This window comes from Necator americanus, chromosome III, assembly GCF_031761385.1.
Source record: "Necator americanus strain Aroian chromosome III, whole genome shotgun sequence".
NCBI classification, from domain to species: Eukaryota; Metazoa; Nematoda; class Chromadorea; order Rhabditida; family Ancylostomatidae; genus Necator; species Necator americanus.
In genome coordinates this window covers 18,605,377-18,622,050 of record NC_087373.1, presented here as the reverse complement: position 1 = coordinate 18,622,050, position 16,674 = coordinate 18,605,377, and the positions used below count along the sequence as shown (strand labels likewise).

Genomic DNA, 16,674 nt, shown 5'->3' with positions numbered 1-16,674 from the left:
TTATCCTTTTGTTATCGGCGGGGGCCTCACCCCTGCTCTCTCTGTTAAGCACTTGTAAAATGCACATATACATACTTTTATTTATTTGAATGTTGTTTTGTAATAATTGTAAGATAGGCGCGCTTGGGTGCTTAGGCGCGGCGGGCGTTGAGCGTCCCCCGATTGTTGCTCTTCTCTCTGTTTTGGTTATATTGTTAGTGCGCAACTGCCGGCCAGTAAGTGATTTCGATTAGATACGTGGGCGCTGGCGGAACCTATTACAATCCCGTATGTTACTGCGTACCTTGTCGTTATCTTCCCGTTCCTAGATTTTCTGTTTATGAGTTTCAATAAATTGTTTTTTGTTCCATGGTTGTGTAAGTGAAACATAAAGTAAGGGAAGAAACCTGCTTCAACCAAATTTATTCACAAAATATCAGAACTCCATCAGATTTGCTTGGGAAAAAAAACTGGCATATTACGTGGTACCGGGACGTGAAATGGTTCAAGTCCTACAAATTGGCACTAGGGGCGTATTCACCCATGTTGTAGCGGAGAAAAAGCATCTCCGTGACCAATTTTAGCAAATACTGCTCAAGGGTGACCTGCCGCGAAATTAAGGGTGTTGGTATCTCTCCAGAACGTGCAGGGTTGTTCACGATTAGGAGCGCGATCACACCCAATTCTCCCTAGTTATCCAGAAAAATTTCGTGGGAAACGGTCTTGTAGCACCGAATACCCCTGCGGGGCAACCATTAACACTCACGTCTATGAGAGCAGGCATGACAAGCTGTGGTGTGCGAACGGACAATCAGAAAAACAAAGACAGCGCTTTCACTCTTTCTCCCGTCCGCTGGCAGAATCATCATTCTATTGCCATTTTTGAGTGGTAGGGAGTCGTGGATTCAGCCGATACCAAATCTTTAAGGTATAGTTGAGAAAGTCAAGAATTAAGAAAGCCAAACAGATTGCACACCGTCCTCCGCACTGCGTCCAGTCCTGGTGACCCGTTGCATCGACGTACACTTCTCTGCTCACGAATGAACGTGTGTGTGACTTCGGGTAGGATTCTTTCTGTGTAGGTTTTTTGTAGAAATGTCAGTATTCTTCGCAACATCGACTGTAGCAATGACTCAATGGTAGCAGATGTCCAGGTTAGGTACTCTCACTGCAAAACCAAGAAATGATAATTCTTAACATCAAGAACCTTACTGCCCAGAATGTGCAAAGTGCATGGAATATTAGACCTGAATGATCAGAAGCAATGGAATTTCAGGCAGCTGGCCACTCCAAATAAATGGTCAAATTCTTCTCCTCGTCTTTTTTTTCCACTGATAGTTTATTTCTCCCACTTCTTCCTTTATGAATGAGGTAGCTTAAAAATTTTCTAAAGAAAACCTGCTGATTCAAGAGCTGAAACCAGAGTGATAATGCTATACATGCGAGTAGGTTTTTTTTCTGACAAATTCTAATCGAAAAATGTTGGATTATGAAAAAAAAAACAGAAAAAGCAACAAAAGTTCATACTTCACTCCACTCCCCAATTGATGTATTTCTAGTACTGTATTAATACGAGCGAGATCTTGTGTGTGTGGCGCGCTCCAATCGAACTCGTTGTAGAAAATAGCGCGCCGGAACGCTCGAAGCCGTTTCTTCCGGGCCGTTTTTTACGGCAATTAGGAAGAAATGGACGGAATCACCTCCCTCCATAATTTACTATGCTGTATACGAATACTCCACCTAAAATCCGTACTACCTCAGATTCGTGGGGTGATGCCTTTAAGCCTAGTGCTGCTGCGAATTCCGAGATAAGATTGTTTTTCCAACTGACTTCTCTCACCTACGCACGCATATAGGTTAGAACAGTTGGCAAGAGACAGTTGCACATTACCTATGTTTTATTTCCCTTTTCACTCAAAGTTGAATCCATTTGAGGTGACTCTTCTTTCTTATTTATTCTTTTTTTTCGTACTTTTATCTTCTTCACTCAATCACAGAGTTTTACACCTCAAACGATAGAAGTTAGAAGGAATAGCTTCTGCCCGTTTTTTTTTCTTTTGGAAACACTAGACCTAGTTCTTGGAACTTAATTTTGGCAGAAGGAATGCTGAGAAACATTTAGAGTAAATCCTGACAACAGGCGCTCGTCAGATATGGTGGGGTCAAAAAGACCTGAAGCTCGGTGCAGTTTCGCAAGCAGCTGCGCTCGAAGGGGTACGATGAAGCGTAGCAGATAGGATCGAATTGGGACAATCCGAACCTGTAGCGATGACGGGTGCTGGCAAGGGTCGCCCTCGATCACAACCGCTGCGCTTCACCGCACCGCTTTGAGCTCAACTGCTTTACGCAACTGCACCAACTGTTTTAGAAGTTTTCGGAACGATTCGGGATTCTTGGAACAACCCGGAAGTATTAGGTTCAGGAGCATGTCACGAGAGGTCTTTTTCCAAAGCTAGAAATGAAGGTAGAAATTAAAAAAAGTATTTGCAGGACGCCCTATGTATAACACCCGACAGAAATTTCCTCTGCCTAGCTCTTCACGATAGTAGTATTGTGACTTCTTGATTTCATTATTTATATATTTAGATCTTAAAAAAGAGCGTTTTCCTTTTTCCTGTATTGAATCGACAAGGCTACCGATCGTAGTCCTGTATATGCAGAAGGAGGAATGCTTGAAAATACCGCTCGACGTCTGCCTTCGCGGTTCAAAGTTAGAGGTTTTGATCTTGAACACGGACCACATACCGGTCGGCTATTTGGAATGGATTGAGAGAAGACAAACTTTTTCCGGGTAAGATGTCGTCGGGGGCTATTCTAACGCACCCAAATAGAACTGTGACCGTATAAAGGGAATCGTGACGGGAACATCGACTGCCAGTACTGCACCCGGAGCGCGAAAGAGATCACGGAGCACAGCAGGGGCAAAGACATCCATAGAACACGTTAATCGTTCTCGGCGTTACATCGTTCCATTTGCATAATGGTTGCCGTCAACTTCCTGACTCTTCGCGAGTCACTCAGATTACTGATTGCCACTTGGCCGGGGCTTCCATCGAAGTCGAAGGAGGAATTCGGCGAATGGCTCGCTGATCGGGGATTGTTGTGGTAGGAGGTACTTTGGCCCAATTGTAGAAGTCCAGTTAAATCCGCCAAGTGAGCGAATGTGCACAGCCTTCATGAAGACTAACCTAACGGCCCTTTTTAGGGCCACCAACTTGCGAATACAAATCGAAAATGTGTGGATAAGGTTATTGCACGCGTGCTTAGTGCTCATGGACTGTTATTTGATTCATTTTCGGTTCTTTTTTTCTTTGGAAGTAACACATGATTTGACTTAGTTGTTTATTTCTCGCAAACTTGCTCGGAGTAAAACGTAGTTGGGGATGGCCCCTCAGTGGCGCCCTTGTTTCTGGAAGAAAATAACTAAATCAGTCGGAGCCCTAAGACCTAAGCAGCGTCTTGGAGGATCTATGACGTGTAAGCTAAAGTTGCTAAGAGGAAAAAGTAAGACAGAACGTCCAGTAGTAAGGGCGCCACTGAGTGGCCCCCACAACTACATTTTCCCTTGTTTAGAAGAATTGGTAAAGTTAAAATAGTAGTAGTTCCAGCTCTGCCTTCCTTTTTACTTAGTAGCTCCAACCTACATGTCGTGGATCCTCTAAGACTGTTTCTTAGGTCTTAGGGCCCCGACTGACTCAGCTATTCAATTGTGCTCCGTGACCTCCGCGCTCCGAGTGCAGATGCAGCACTGGCAGTCGAAGTTCCCATCACGATTCCCTTTATATGGTCACAGTTCGATTTGGGTGCGTTAGGATGCCCTCTGACGACATTTTACCCGAAAAAAAGTCCATCTTCTCTCAATCCATTCCAAATAACCGACCGGTATGTGGTCCGTGTTCAAGATCAAAACCCCTAACTTTGAACCGCGAAGGCAGACGTCGGGCGGTATTTTCAAGCATTCCTCCTGCATACACGGGACTACGATCAGTAGCCTTATACAAATGGCTTTCAAATTTGAAGAGCAGAAAAGCATTTCAGGAGGTGATAGTTCCTCAATCGATAGATCATTATTGGAAGTAGATAGCTGGTACAGTAGGGACCCTAAGATCTAAGCGTTAGCCTTAAACGTATGACATATAAAGAAAAAAGGAAGACAGAGCTGGAACTGCTACTGCTTCAACTTTATTGAACCTTCCAAACAAGCTTACCAGAAGTGAATAGCTAACTCATATCGCGTAGTATTTCTAAAGGAAAAACTGAAATGTTTTCACATGCAACAAACTTTTATTCACACATTGACTCTATCTTCGCAAGGTTATAACCCTGAGGAGACCTTCTGGATTAAGTAATGTAGCCTTTATGAAGGCTGTTGTTTTACTCAAGAAATTGGAAATTGGGAAGAAATCTCAAGAAATTGGATATTTCGAGGTTCTACCACCTATTCTTCTCTTTACCCTACATGACATGGATTCTCTAACCAATGCTTAGGTTCTAGGCTCTCGACCGACTCAGCTATTCACTTCCAGTGATGACCTGTCGGTTAATAAGCTATCCCTTTCTCAAATGGGAAAGTGACACCGTACTTTAGTGACAAATGGCGAAGTCATTTGTGACTTAAAAACAGTTCTTGTCCTGCATGAACGTTCTTGAACACGAAAGTTTGGTTCGATTAGAATGAATCATCTAACCAATCATGAATCAGTTATTGATGGATATAACAATAAAAGTAATAAAACAGTTTGCGATGTGTTTACGTTCATCTTCCGCTATTTCCGCTACCTCACATTGTTTCTCTTCATGTTTTCCTCTCCACTTTTTGCTTTTCAGTCCTTCACGGATCATTCGATGCTCTCCATTACAGCCCAAATACCATGAGTATCCTCGATGGTTTTGGGACCTCGATTAAATACCACGAAATTGACGATATTGGAATCTCTTAAGAAAAAAATAGAGTTTGGGTAGATTAGAAGTTTGAACGGGAACGTAAGAACGTGCCATCCTCGTACGCGCGCTCCGTCCCTGCGAGCTAATTGGCGGAAATCACTGAGGTTCCGTCAACAGTATATTCAAGTAAAAGCAATGAATGTGCTGCTGAAGAATCCGCCGGACTCAGCACATGTATAGTAGGGTCAAAACGTCATGGTGCACATGAATTGCATGCGCGGCGCTTCGGTGGACGGCTGGGAGCGTAGTGAAACCCTTGCTGGCACCATCCATCGCTACAGCTGCGACGGTCCCACCCCGGTCCCAACTGCTGCCTCCATCGCGCCGTTTCGAGCGCGTACGCAGATGCACCGCAACTACACTCGTGATTCATGTCGTTTTGACCTAACTATGCAAAAGTCAACGCTTTTGCGTGCCTCGTTGGAAGGTTAATAAGGCCGTTCCCACTTTATTTTTCAGGATGATTAGAAGGAATTTAGCGTGTTCACACTCATATCGTGATCGTCCCGGTCTGCTCCTGGAGAGATCCCCCGCATCATGAATTTCGTGTTATGCTGCCTTCGAATGGAAATGCAAGAGGTGTCGAAAATGCTGTCCATATGACATTCTAAAATAATCAATGAAATTTAAAGGCATCACCCCACGAATCTGAGGTGGTGCAGATTTCAGGTGGAGTATTCGTTTACGGGATCGTAGATTGTAGAGAGAAGGGTGATTCCGTCCATTTCTTCCTAAATGCCGTAAAAAACGGCCCGGAAGATGCGGCCCCGCACAAGGCTGGCGCGCTCCAGTCGAGCTCCCTGTAGAAAATGCCTGAAGCCGTATCTTCCGGGCCGTTTTTTACGGCAATTAGGAAGAAATGGACGGAATCACCCTCCTCTCCATAATTTACTATTTCTTATAAGAGTACTCCACCTGAAATCCGTACCACCTCAGATTCGTGGAGTGATGCCTTTTAAAAAATCAAAGTACTATCGTCTTCTAGAGCGAGAGATTCACTATGAAATAAGATCGCTTCTTAAAATCAGGCAAGAGTTAAACAAATTATAGCATGCCTAGATAAATGATTTCGGAACCAGTTTTACTTGTCCAACTAATTTTTTGTAGGATCTAGGAACTACTTTTTTTTAAATCTTCAAAAAAAAGGGCTTTCTTTGATATATTTGATAGAGTCACCTCAGTTTCTACTCTAAACGGGAAATGTTAAATATAAACCTTGTGGTGAAGAGTGATAACCTACCGTTTTCTCAATTTCCGTTGGAAATGTGTCAAGAGAGGGAAGGGCGAAGGAATCTCTCTTCAGACTTCGACAGAGAGAGAGAGAAAAAGAGAGAGAGTCTCAGAGAAGCTCAGTACGTCACAATCACAATAAATGAATGAAAAACAAAACGGAAGCCATTTATGACTCACCTTAATATTTCCAATATAGATGGCCCTGTGATCCTCTCTCACTTTCGCGCGGTCGTAAAAAGGTTAAGACTCAAGTTCCAGATGGTAATACTAGAAACATAGTTTAATATTTTAATGCTAGAATCCCAAAAGATTCTAAACTTATTCAGAAGGGATCTCTCTGATTCAGTAGTTCGGCCGCTACTGCTGGTCCAAAAATGAACAACGGGTGGGTATATGGCGAACACAGTGAACTGACTCTACATGATGACATGCGCAGGTCGTCTCAGCAACCTTCAGGATCCCAGGCACGTCAACCCGAGGGAATCATTGGGACTTTCTACACATCGTGCACCGACTTAAGCATTTCTTTCTCAAATCACACACAAGACGTTGACAAACCTCAGTAAAGCTTCGCTTGCTAAGCGCTCTGTCTGCGCATCATTAGCGGAACAAAACCAGCCCCCACTTCTCAGCAATAAGGATGGGTGATGTCGGGAGTCTTTGTAGTGCGTGTCAATGCACGGGCAACAAAGTATTTTACGTGTAGTGTTGGTTTCCTGTGCCTCTCGATAGCGCCGCGTTCTGGGCGCAGGTGTGACGAACTATGCTTCAACGGAGTTTTTCTGCTCCCTTTCTTTCTCAAATCTTAGTTTTCGCAGTGTGGTACGTTCCTCTTCCGGACTTGTTCATTCGACCGTCGCTGAAGTTAACTGCAGTGCTGGCCATTGCATTGCTTCTATGCTTGCTTTCATTGTCATCGTTTCGTGTTGAACTCCAAGGTCGACATTGTAGATTAAAGCACGTTTCCAACAACATAAATGCTCAGAATGTTCCTGTGTTCTTCTTGCTTTGAGACGTGGCCTGGGCCGGATGCTGTGAACCATTTCTTTGCTTGTTTTCTTTTAAGCCATGGGAGAAGTGATTGACTGGGACACTTCCGAACCTCCGAGTCGATATGTACTAGCTTTTGGTACGAATCACTGCTTGGTTGAACAGGACTATGACCACGACATTTACGAGGAGTGCGGCTATATTGGCAGCAGGACTTTGATCAAGTGTAAAGCTGTTCGTAAGAAGTCTGATCTGAAAGAAAACGGTGGAGTATGTGAACTGGTTAGTTGCAGCTCACTTGTATTTCTTCGACTTTTTTATGTGACTTGTTGCTGTTCAACGAAGCAGATAATAATTTACATCACAACCTTTCCCACGAATCTTCCTTGTTTCTTTTTCTTTTGTAACTTTTTCCTTTTGCAAAATAATTAGTCGTTTGCAGCACAAGCGCTTCCATGAATCCATTCGGAATAGATTCGGTTGTGAGGAGCGTCGCTTAGCGCAGGATTCCGGCCAAGTCAAACCCAAATATACTCCAGTGTTAAATCAAGATGGTGTTATATGGTGGCAACTTCTTTTCCAAGTTTTCTGTCTTATTATGATTTCTCTCTGCTTAGTGATGAATTTCCTTGGCTCATGCCAAGTCATCGCTGGGAGTCCCCATTGATTCGTTCCGTATTTGATGATGCTCCGGACGACGATGCTATTGCATCTTTAAGGTTTTTTTTTTCTAACTCGACAACAATTCTGGCAATCTCAGCAATGCTATGTGTTCTGTTTTAGAAACGCTGGTGTTTACACTGACAAAGACATCGTACGTATTCGAAAAGCTTTATTGGAAAAACGGATTGATTCCTTGAAGCTTCACGCAGAAATGGTGACTGAAAGGGCTCGGCGCCAGGCAAATGATCTCCTTAGCAAGAACAGAAAGTGTAATTCTTCGAAATTTATTTCATTGTACGCCGTTGTTTTAAAGATGTAAAGTGTTTTCTTGTTTAATATTGCAACGTTGCACCTTTGAGCGCGCTTGTTAGTCCACACTCCGTAATTTTTCATAGAATTCGTTTCAGTAACTACCCTTGGAGGATCTCAGTCCGCCATAACTGCTGCCTGTTCTTCAATTGACGACTATGGTATAATTTCAAAAAGGATTAAATCTACCAAGAAATTCGCAAGTGTTCGTAGTTTTTCTTTCACATGTTAAGGAAATCCACAGTAACTCTTTTACTGTAGCAAAAAAGACTGCTCAGTTACAGGGAGAATGGGTCCAGAAATTGACGAAACTCTGCAGTTTTGGAAAGCAGTCGAGAATTGATGCCACAGATAGTGATGACTTGAGCTCAGTTGTTGGAGCGATGGTGGAATGTGTTGTAAATGGCAAGACAGGCTTTTCCAGCTACTTGGAGGTCACAGCATCCAAAGGTTGCTACTGCTGATGCGTTTCGAATTCATTGATGGTTGCTTTAGTCGTTGCAGGTGTAAATGTATAGTTGGTCGAAACGACGTGAAGCACGAACAGTTGCGTAAGCGACTGCACTCGAAGCGTTTGGGATCATGTAAGGATCTTCGATACCGCCTCTGCAGTTCGCCACGGTCCCACCTTGATTCCAACCACTCTCCTCCGCACCGCTTACGCAACTGTCCGTGCTTTATGTCGCTTCAACCCGACTACATATTTTAATTTTTCCAGAAATCACATCCCCCAAGACGGGCGCCAGTAACGAAAAGCTGCAGTCTTGTTCATCATTGGCGGTGCCACTCTCCACTTATTGTATTTCACGTTAGTTGATTTCTATGTTGGGTTGGTTTTCGAAAAGTTAGCCTTAATAATGTAAGGGAAGTAATTACGATATGGACACCAAAAAGAAAGGTACACCTTATAGTTAGCGCCTGCATTTGCAACTATATGCCAATACACTCATTTTAGTTTGTTTACGACTTCTGCTCTTCTTCTTCAAGGTTTTTTTATTTTTGGATATTTACGTAAAACGGCTCGGTATTACAATGGAGATTGTAATTTATGTAACACGTGATTTGTCAACAGTGGTTTCTATTGAAACATATCTAATGAGTTATGGGTCTCTGAACATGTTTTGCGCATATTAAAGGCATCACTCCACGAATCTGAAGTGGTACTGATTTCAGGTGGAGTATTCGTATACGGGATGGGAGACTATGGAGAGGGGAGTGACTTCGTCCATTTCTTCCTAATTGCCATAAAAAACGGCCCGGAAGATACGGCTTCGAGCGTTCCGGCGCGCTATTTTCTACAAGGAGTTCGACTGGAGCGCGCCAGCCTTGTGCGACGCCGCATCTTCTGGGCCGTTTTTTACGGCAATTAGGAGGAAATGGACGGCATCACACCCCCCTCTCCATAGTCTCCCATCCCGTATGCGAATACTCCACCTGAAATCTGCACCACCTCAGATTCGTGGGGTGATGCCTTTAAGGAAAATGTTAGAGTCGTGTAGTTTGATTCTAAAAAGACTCGCGTTTTTGTTTTTGCGAAATCACGAAAGCCCTGAAAAGCTATTATTTAGAGCCATGTTTCTTGTTTTGATAGTTACTCTTTTTTTGCAACAATGTATGAGTAGGATTACATAGTCGTAGCAGTCTTTTTTTTTCTTTGGTAAGTTCTGCTTTTGTTGTTGTTTTAACCATTTGCAGGTAAGATTTTTTTGTGTTATTAAAATTATGAAGAATTTTATGGATAATTACATTAATCACATCATGTAGGAATCCATTCTACAAATTGAAATCCTAGGAGCGTCCTAACAATACGAAGGGTTCTCTGAATGAAGAAACGGTTTTCGGTGTATAGGTTGAGCAGAATTCTTCCCGCTCTTGCGTGATCTTTGCAAAACGTGTCCCGCACTGTACCTGAGGACAGGTCTTCACTGAAAATACTTCCGCTTACTTCCTTGCTTTCAACCGCCGTTTCAACCTTGAAATTCCGTCAGATTGCTTCAACCCTTTTAACGCCTAATGCGACACATATGAGCCACAAGGCATTGAAAAATTCCTGTAGAGAAAGTGGCAATGCCATTTTGGGGGACGAATCTATCGCATCAGTGCCTGGATTGTTGTGCGTTTTCTCGTCTTGTTGACGTAAATTCGCGACTTGGAGGCCAGCAGAATTCAAGTAGAGCGACTAATCGGCATTACACGTGTTTTTTAGTGCGTTTTTGTTTACTTTTTACACATGCAGAATCATAACTGTTTTCGAATTAATAATATTTTGTGGGATCTGTACCCGGCAGAAACTGCATAAGGAACAACTCTAAGTCAGAGGTAATCTGAAGTTCCATTAAAAAATTTAGTTATGGAATAAATGATTCCCAGTAGTTACTTTTCTGTGGGCATTTGTATTTTATCAGTCATATGGGCAGTCATGCGCAGAATGATATGTTGAGCGTTACCGTTAGATTTTAGATGAAATACGGAACATTTCGGAGTTGTGTTACGTTGTTGGTGTTTTTTTTTCTTTCTAGAAGGATGGGACATATTTATTTTAAAGCATATTTTAAGCTTGGAACATGTTCCGTGTGTTTAATTGCTCATAGCTTCAGATGAATATTGCCGTGATTGGGTCAGAAGAGTCTATCCTGCCTCTCTGTAATGCTAGGACAGTTTAAGGCTCTTTCTTTCCCAACTTATTGAACGGACAGCATGTATATCCTCTCATAATAATAGTGGTATTATTAATACTACTACAATTGCTAGTAATTATAAACAAATATAAATATATAGTACTACATATAACGGTGTTTGAAGCAAGAGGAAACTTTAACATATATTTGTTAATCTATTAATGTCTCCTCTTACTTCATAAAACTTTATTTTCTTATAGTCTGTTCAAAAAAAAAGATCAAAATTTTGTGACTGTTAGCTTTCTCCTTTCCATTTTTCTTTGCTACATCAATAAGGAGATTCGTTTCTTTCTACAATGCATTTCCTTTGCTTTTCTTGTTTAGATCAAATGTTGGACGAACGTCAGCTCTTGTTTGTCCCCTGCAGCATATGTCATCTAATGTGTACGGATATCCACACTCCGCCTCTGTGCTGTAAACATATGAGTTGGTTCTTATTGTTTGCTTGGCATTTTCATTCAAAACATTTTGTTAAATTGATATGTTTAGAAGAGTTGAGTTTCGGTAATCGGATTCTTCCAAAAGATGTGAAGACTCTCATCTCTCCTGCTGTTAACATTGCCCCTGGTGTGCTGTCTATGCCTCCTGCGCCAAAACTAAAAAGTTTGTTGTTCTCAAATATATTTGGTCGGTACCATCTTCAACGAGTTAAGCACAATGCGTTTTCGGCTGAGGTTGAAAAACGGGAAGAGGAAGTGTTTGTCAGACAGTGAAAGAACGCACACCCAACCGTAATAAATACCTGTGATTCCGACCGCAGGTTCTATTGTCTTCCTGTACATGTTTGCGAACACTGTGAACCTTTAGGCTTCAATGATCCATCAAAACCTTTGTTTGGGTTGCCACCAAACTCTAACTCAGCCCCCTTTCTATTGGGATCGTTGTCAGAAAGACGAGTTGCAAAGGTCCGGTTCTTTTTTTTTTTGAGTTCTAACCTCTCAATATCTGTTACCCTTATCACATGGTTTTCAGCGTCTTTCCGTCGATGTTCACACTAAAGAGGAGGTAGAACTCCTTGCTAAGAGGTTTAAAGCTGAGGTGAGTTAAATTCTATCGAGACTTCGAATGTCTTTTCGAATGATGCAAGTTTTTGATAGTCTTGCTTCTAATGCTGCTAACAGGTTCCTGCGGAACTGACTGTCGCTGAAGCTCTCAAGCAAGGACATTCTCCTGCTGTGATTGAAGCTCTTAGGCGTGCAGAACTTCGTAGGAATAGGGAAGATGAAGCATGTACTTGCGCAAGGTTGGTTTTATCCTGACCACATTAGCTATATTATTCGTAAAAAAATATTTGCCGACTCGATCGATGGCATTCACATTTCTCCTAGAGCTCTCCTGTATGTTCCTGCCGTGGAACTAAAGCTGTTGCTGTTTTAAAGAAAGCTTTATATATCCTTTAGAAGTGTTTGGATTGGTGAACAGTTTGTTCTTTTTTTTTTTGATCAGGGTGCCGGCATTATAACCTTAAAAAACTTTTAAGATTGCACATACATATACGCGAGACTACTGCTTTTTTCTGACTACTGCTCAGTCTCGCGCATATGTATGTGGAATCCCTAGACACCACTTGTGCAAACTTTGGAAGAAAATGCTTTTTGAAGTATTGGATAAAGCCCTCGGTCACTTTTCTGACTACTGCTTACGTTGAATAGGGTAAAAATCACCATCGCTACTATTCAAGAAGTTACGCATATATATGTTTCCATACCGAAAGAAGTTTTGGCAAAAGGATGCATGTGGGAGCGTAGAAGCTTGCGTCGCCAACTTTGTTCAGTAGCGCTACCAGCGCCTCTAATTCAACTGGCTGCACTTTCTGGTCCGACACATCAGCATGATTATGTTGCAAGAACATTTCAGAATTCGTCCATTTGAGCGCGCTCAGTTTCCACCAAAGCAATCCCTTCCTCGTCGCGTGGCTAACTCTGTTGTGCGCGCTCCTGTACAGATACGTCGACCCACTGTCATAGATGGTGCCCCCCTTCACCAGGTATCTTCTTTGTTTTCACATGGATTTACCCTGTAGTCTTTTCCACTAACTCAGTTAACTTGGTTGAAAAACGTAAACCGGTTGCAGTCGTCATCCCTGCTTGTTGCACATGCTGGACAAACGTCTGCACGTGTTCCGTCTGCGAGTGACTATCGCCAAATCGTACAAATTCCTCAGCGGAGGTCTCAGCCACCTCATCGCGTTTTTACTAAGGTTAGGGTTCTCTTTTATTCAGACACTCCTCACTCTATGGTGTTTTTAAGGGTTGGCTAGATTACAGACAGTAAAATTCAAACCAACGGGGGTGTATTGCTGAACTTTGTTCAGACGTGCATTTTCGTGTACGTAGTCATTCCATACAATCCTCTGTTCGGTAAACTTTAATGAAATTTTCACGTACATTTTAATTTTTCTTGATGAACGACACCTTACTGTTTTTGTTAACATGATACACAGGCTTGCTTCTGCGTTTTTACATTCTTCCTTCACTGTGAGCGTTCCGAAATGGCTGACACTTTGTGTCAAGTTGTAGTTTTTTAGTTGTCAACATCATTTGCAATATGTAAGACTATTATGGTAACATTATTTCTAGGAGAGTAGACCAACAGCGCAGTACTCTCTTATTTCCACAACCTCTCACCCCAGTGATGCAAACCGGTCCGTCATCTCATCGTCTACATCATTTGCAAGTATTGGCGAGGCTGGACACGTTGGTTACCTTTTCCGTCCTAATAATACGGAGCATTCTCTAAATTACTGTGATAATTCAGGAGGTGTTGGTAGAAGATCGGCGCACGCCACCTCCCAATAACGAAAAAACGCCTGGTACGGTTTTCACGCGTCCGCCGATTTCGTCTTATCGAAGGCAGATGTATCCTGGGTACGTACCATGCTCATTTCTACATTTAGAGTTTCAGAGTATCTGATTTGCTTGGAATTTGTCATCACACTTAGCCTGGCACAAAACAGTTTTTTAAATGCTACAAAAAGCTCCTATTTGCAGTTTTCCTCTCCAAGCAGTTTCGTAAGAAGTGGAGATTTTGTTCCTAGCATTTACTCTGGAACTCCTTAAAAGTGCAAAAAAAAACCTTCACTATCTTACTATTCTATTCACATCGTAAAGTTTCGGAACAGATTATTTAACTTGGGTCGAGAAATAGTTCCTTTCTTATTGGTTTTTGTTTGTTCAGAAACTAAAATGGAGTGTCAAGTGAACAAAGTGAAGCATTTTCTTACCTGTTTTCTTCTTTTGCATCTAATCGAGGGTGGAGAGTGTAATAGGGTTTGTACAATACGGTGTGGAGAGCATAGATTGAGCAATGAAAAACTCAGGGAAGAACGGAGAACCCAGAAGAACATTAAAAAAAAACAAGAAGAATACTAGCGAAGAGCATTCAAAAACTATTACACAGCGAGTGTGAGATCTCGGGAACGAATGAGGAAAATAAACTAGAAAAAAAAAGAAGTTGGAAGAAAAAAGATTTCCCTCAACTCGCAACAATTGATCCATCGGTTTTTCAATTTTTAATCGGACCATTAAATCCCTACTTCTGGGCACCGAAGATAAACGATAGGCGGCATTTTTTTTCAAAATTTACTTCTCCGTACACACCACTAAGCATACTTTATGTTCTTGATTAAATGCAATACATGGATGGTATCAAATATGTTCCTTTTTGTCCAATTGTCACTAAAGTTTAATGGTCTAAGAAAACAACAATCATTAAAATATAAAAGAAATCAGAAAGAAAACCTTATACAGCAAGAAATTCTCTGTCAAACGATCTGTCACGAAATTGATTGTGCTGGAATTTCTTCACGAATAGATAGGGGTAAGGGTGTAGTTCACCAATGTGAGCGTTCCACACACCTTTCCTGGATTACTAATCAGAATTGCGCGTAATCGCGTCCGTGTTCATGGCTGTACCCCAACTACCTATCAGTGGTGAGATCCCAACATTGTCAGGTCCGCTAATATGCTTTTAGTTTGAGTGAAAGTCCATGAATTATTCTTCAACCCAATATATGCGAGAGGCCGAGAAAAGTCTTTTTGCTCGGTTTGCTTACATTTTATACAGAACCATCTCTAAAAGGGAATCAAGGGAATCAATGAAAATGAATCAATCAATGAAAATTTATTTCTGTCGCTTTTCACGATTTATGTCGGTTTTTTATATTTGTTTCCAAAGGGCTTCTTTCGTTGAGTTTGTTGGAATTATGGTTTTTAGGCTACGCCAACCGGTTACTGGTCATCGCGGTCGTGAAATAGACGGGCAAAGGCGCCACTCTGCTTTCCCTCCTCCACCTGATCCCCCCATCATCCCTCTCTCTCGAATGTACGCAATATTTGCTTCAAAAATCTCTTACTGCTGCCGCTATTGCGTTTCAGAGACACTAATTTCAGTTCTGAACGTCCCGCCTTTGCAAGTGTTCGAGACACCGGTAACTCGGCAGGAGTTTCGAATGCAAATCACAGAGAAGTTGTAAGTAGCGAGTATCGAAACAATTTAATGAGCATCTGATTATAAGTTGTTGCTTTGCAGGTAACCCTTGGGGGTAGAACGGGTCCAATCATTATACCAACCACGTCAATAAGGAATATCCCCGCCTCTTCTTCGGGATCTGATGCGGAGGTGGCACCCACTAATTCTGAACATGCTCTTTCACAATCGTCGATTCGTGCACGCTTTCCATCTATTCTTCGGAAAGTGGAGGCGCCAATGCCCACCGCCACTATCCCACCAACGCCACCACCAACGTCTCATCCTTCTCCTGCTTCTACTTCCGTTCCTGTTCCTCGTCCCATGTTAGCACAAACTGCTGGTCAACAAACATCTCAACCTCAACCACGGCCGCCGCCCAGTTCGCGTCCATTACCGCCTCATAGGTTGATTCCGGCTCCGCGTCCAGTGCCACCGCATCGACTCATCAAAACACTTCCACTTCCGACGGTGCCAACGCCGAGAAATAAAGTAAACTCGACTTCTAACAGTACGAGCAACACGCCGGAACCCCCCAAGGAACAGGACCATACTGAAGAGCCCGTGCCATTATCGTCGTCAGAGAAACAATTCGGTCAGGAGAAGATGTTTGTGGAGAAGGACATGGATCCTCTTAGTATATTAGCAGCAGTATCGGAAGCAGCGAGAGACGATGCAGCGAAGAGCATTACGACAAAATCTCAAACACCTGCCGCCAGCGAATCCTCAAAGGATGGTGCTCATAACGAAGAAGAAGATGAAGAGTACGAAGAGGAACTGTAGATAATCTTATTATGTATGCTATGCTGTAATAAATAAAGCTCTCTATTCACCCTTTCATGCTGATTGTTCAACTACCAGTCGGTGTAGACTGCATTAAAAACCACGGTGACATTTGCGTGAAAGGACAGAATGAAACTTCGTTTTCAAGAATCCTTTAGATATTGCTGAGAGCCTTCTTTGTGTTCAACTTCCGTAAAAAGTGGTATGGACAGTCTGCCTTGACGGCCTTCCTTCTTCAGGAAGCTTTTTTTCTCATCAAACAGACTCCTCTCGCAAATGTTGGTTTGCCTCGCTTTTTACAGTGAAGGTCTGACCGTAAGTTATGCCTTTAGGTCTATTCTCAAATACATTATTCTATGTTTTGAAAGAGCAGGAGATGAAAGCGAAGTTCTCGATTGAAAAGAAAAAGTCAGTTTTTGTGCGTGCTAAGCTCGTAGGGTTGCAAAACGCTTCTGTTCATAAGCTTCTGTGCTATCAACAAAGCAAGAAGTTGTTTCCTTGTTTGTTATGCAGAATACTGGAGGAAATGTTTTCGGCAGTATTGTAGTCTTACATTGTGAAAGCGACAACGACACTCGTCTGACTAGTATTTTCCAAGAGAAATTCGTACACGAGTGCTTCTCCTTTC

General features: G+C 42.4%; 1 protein-coding gene across 2 annotated transcripts; it reads left to right on the top strand.

The window, feature by feature from the left end:
* Positions 1-319: 319 nt before the first annotated feature.
* On the top strand, positions 320-16,046 carry RB195_010038 (uncharacterized protein; the record flags this gene model as incomplete). 2 transcript variants are annotated; one of them, XM_064190853.1, is made up of 20 exons in its annotated part: positions 320-356; positions 7,223-7,428; positions 7,589-7,710; positions 7,764-7,865; positions 7,930-8,078; positions 8,217-8,323; positions 8,403-8,568; positions 8,837-8,926; positions 11,121-11,222; positions 11,286-11,399; positions 11,604-11,701; positions 11,769-11,834; positions 11,918-12,039; positions 12,654-12,783; positions 12,871-12,996; positions 13,376-13,492; positions 13,554-13,663; positions 15,012-15,119; positions 15,188-15,266; positions 15,327-16,046. In XM_064190853.1, 20 exons carry the CDS (start codon positions 320-322, stop codon positions 16,044-16,046), a joined length of 2,871 nt encoding a protein of 956 aa, XP_064048436.1. The 2 variants fall into 2 exon arrangements, with proteins under 2 accessions (XP_064048436.1, XP_013298549.2); XM_013443095.2 differs by lacking the exon at positions 320-356 and having other exon boundaries at positions 7,225-7,428.
* Positions 16,047-16,674: the final 628 nt, after the last annotated feature.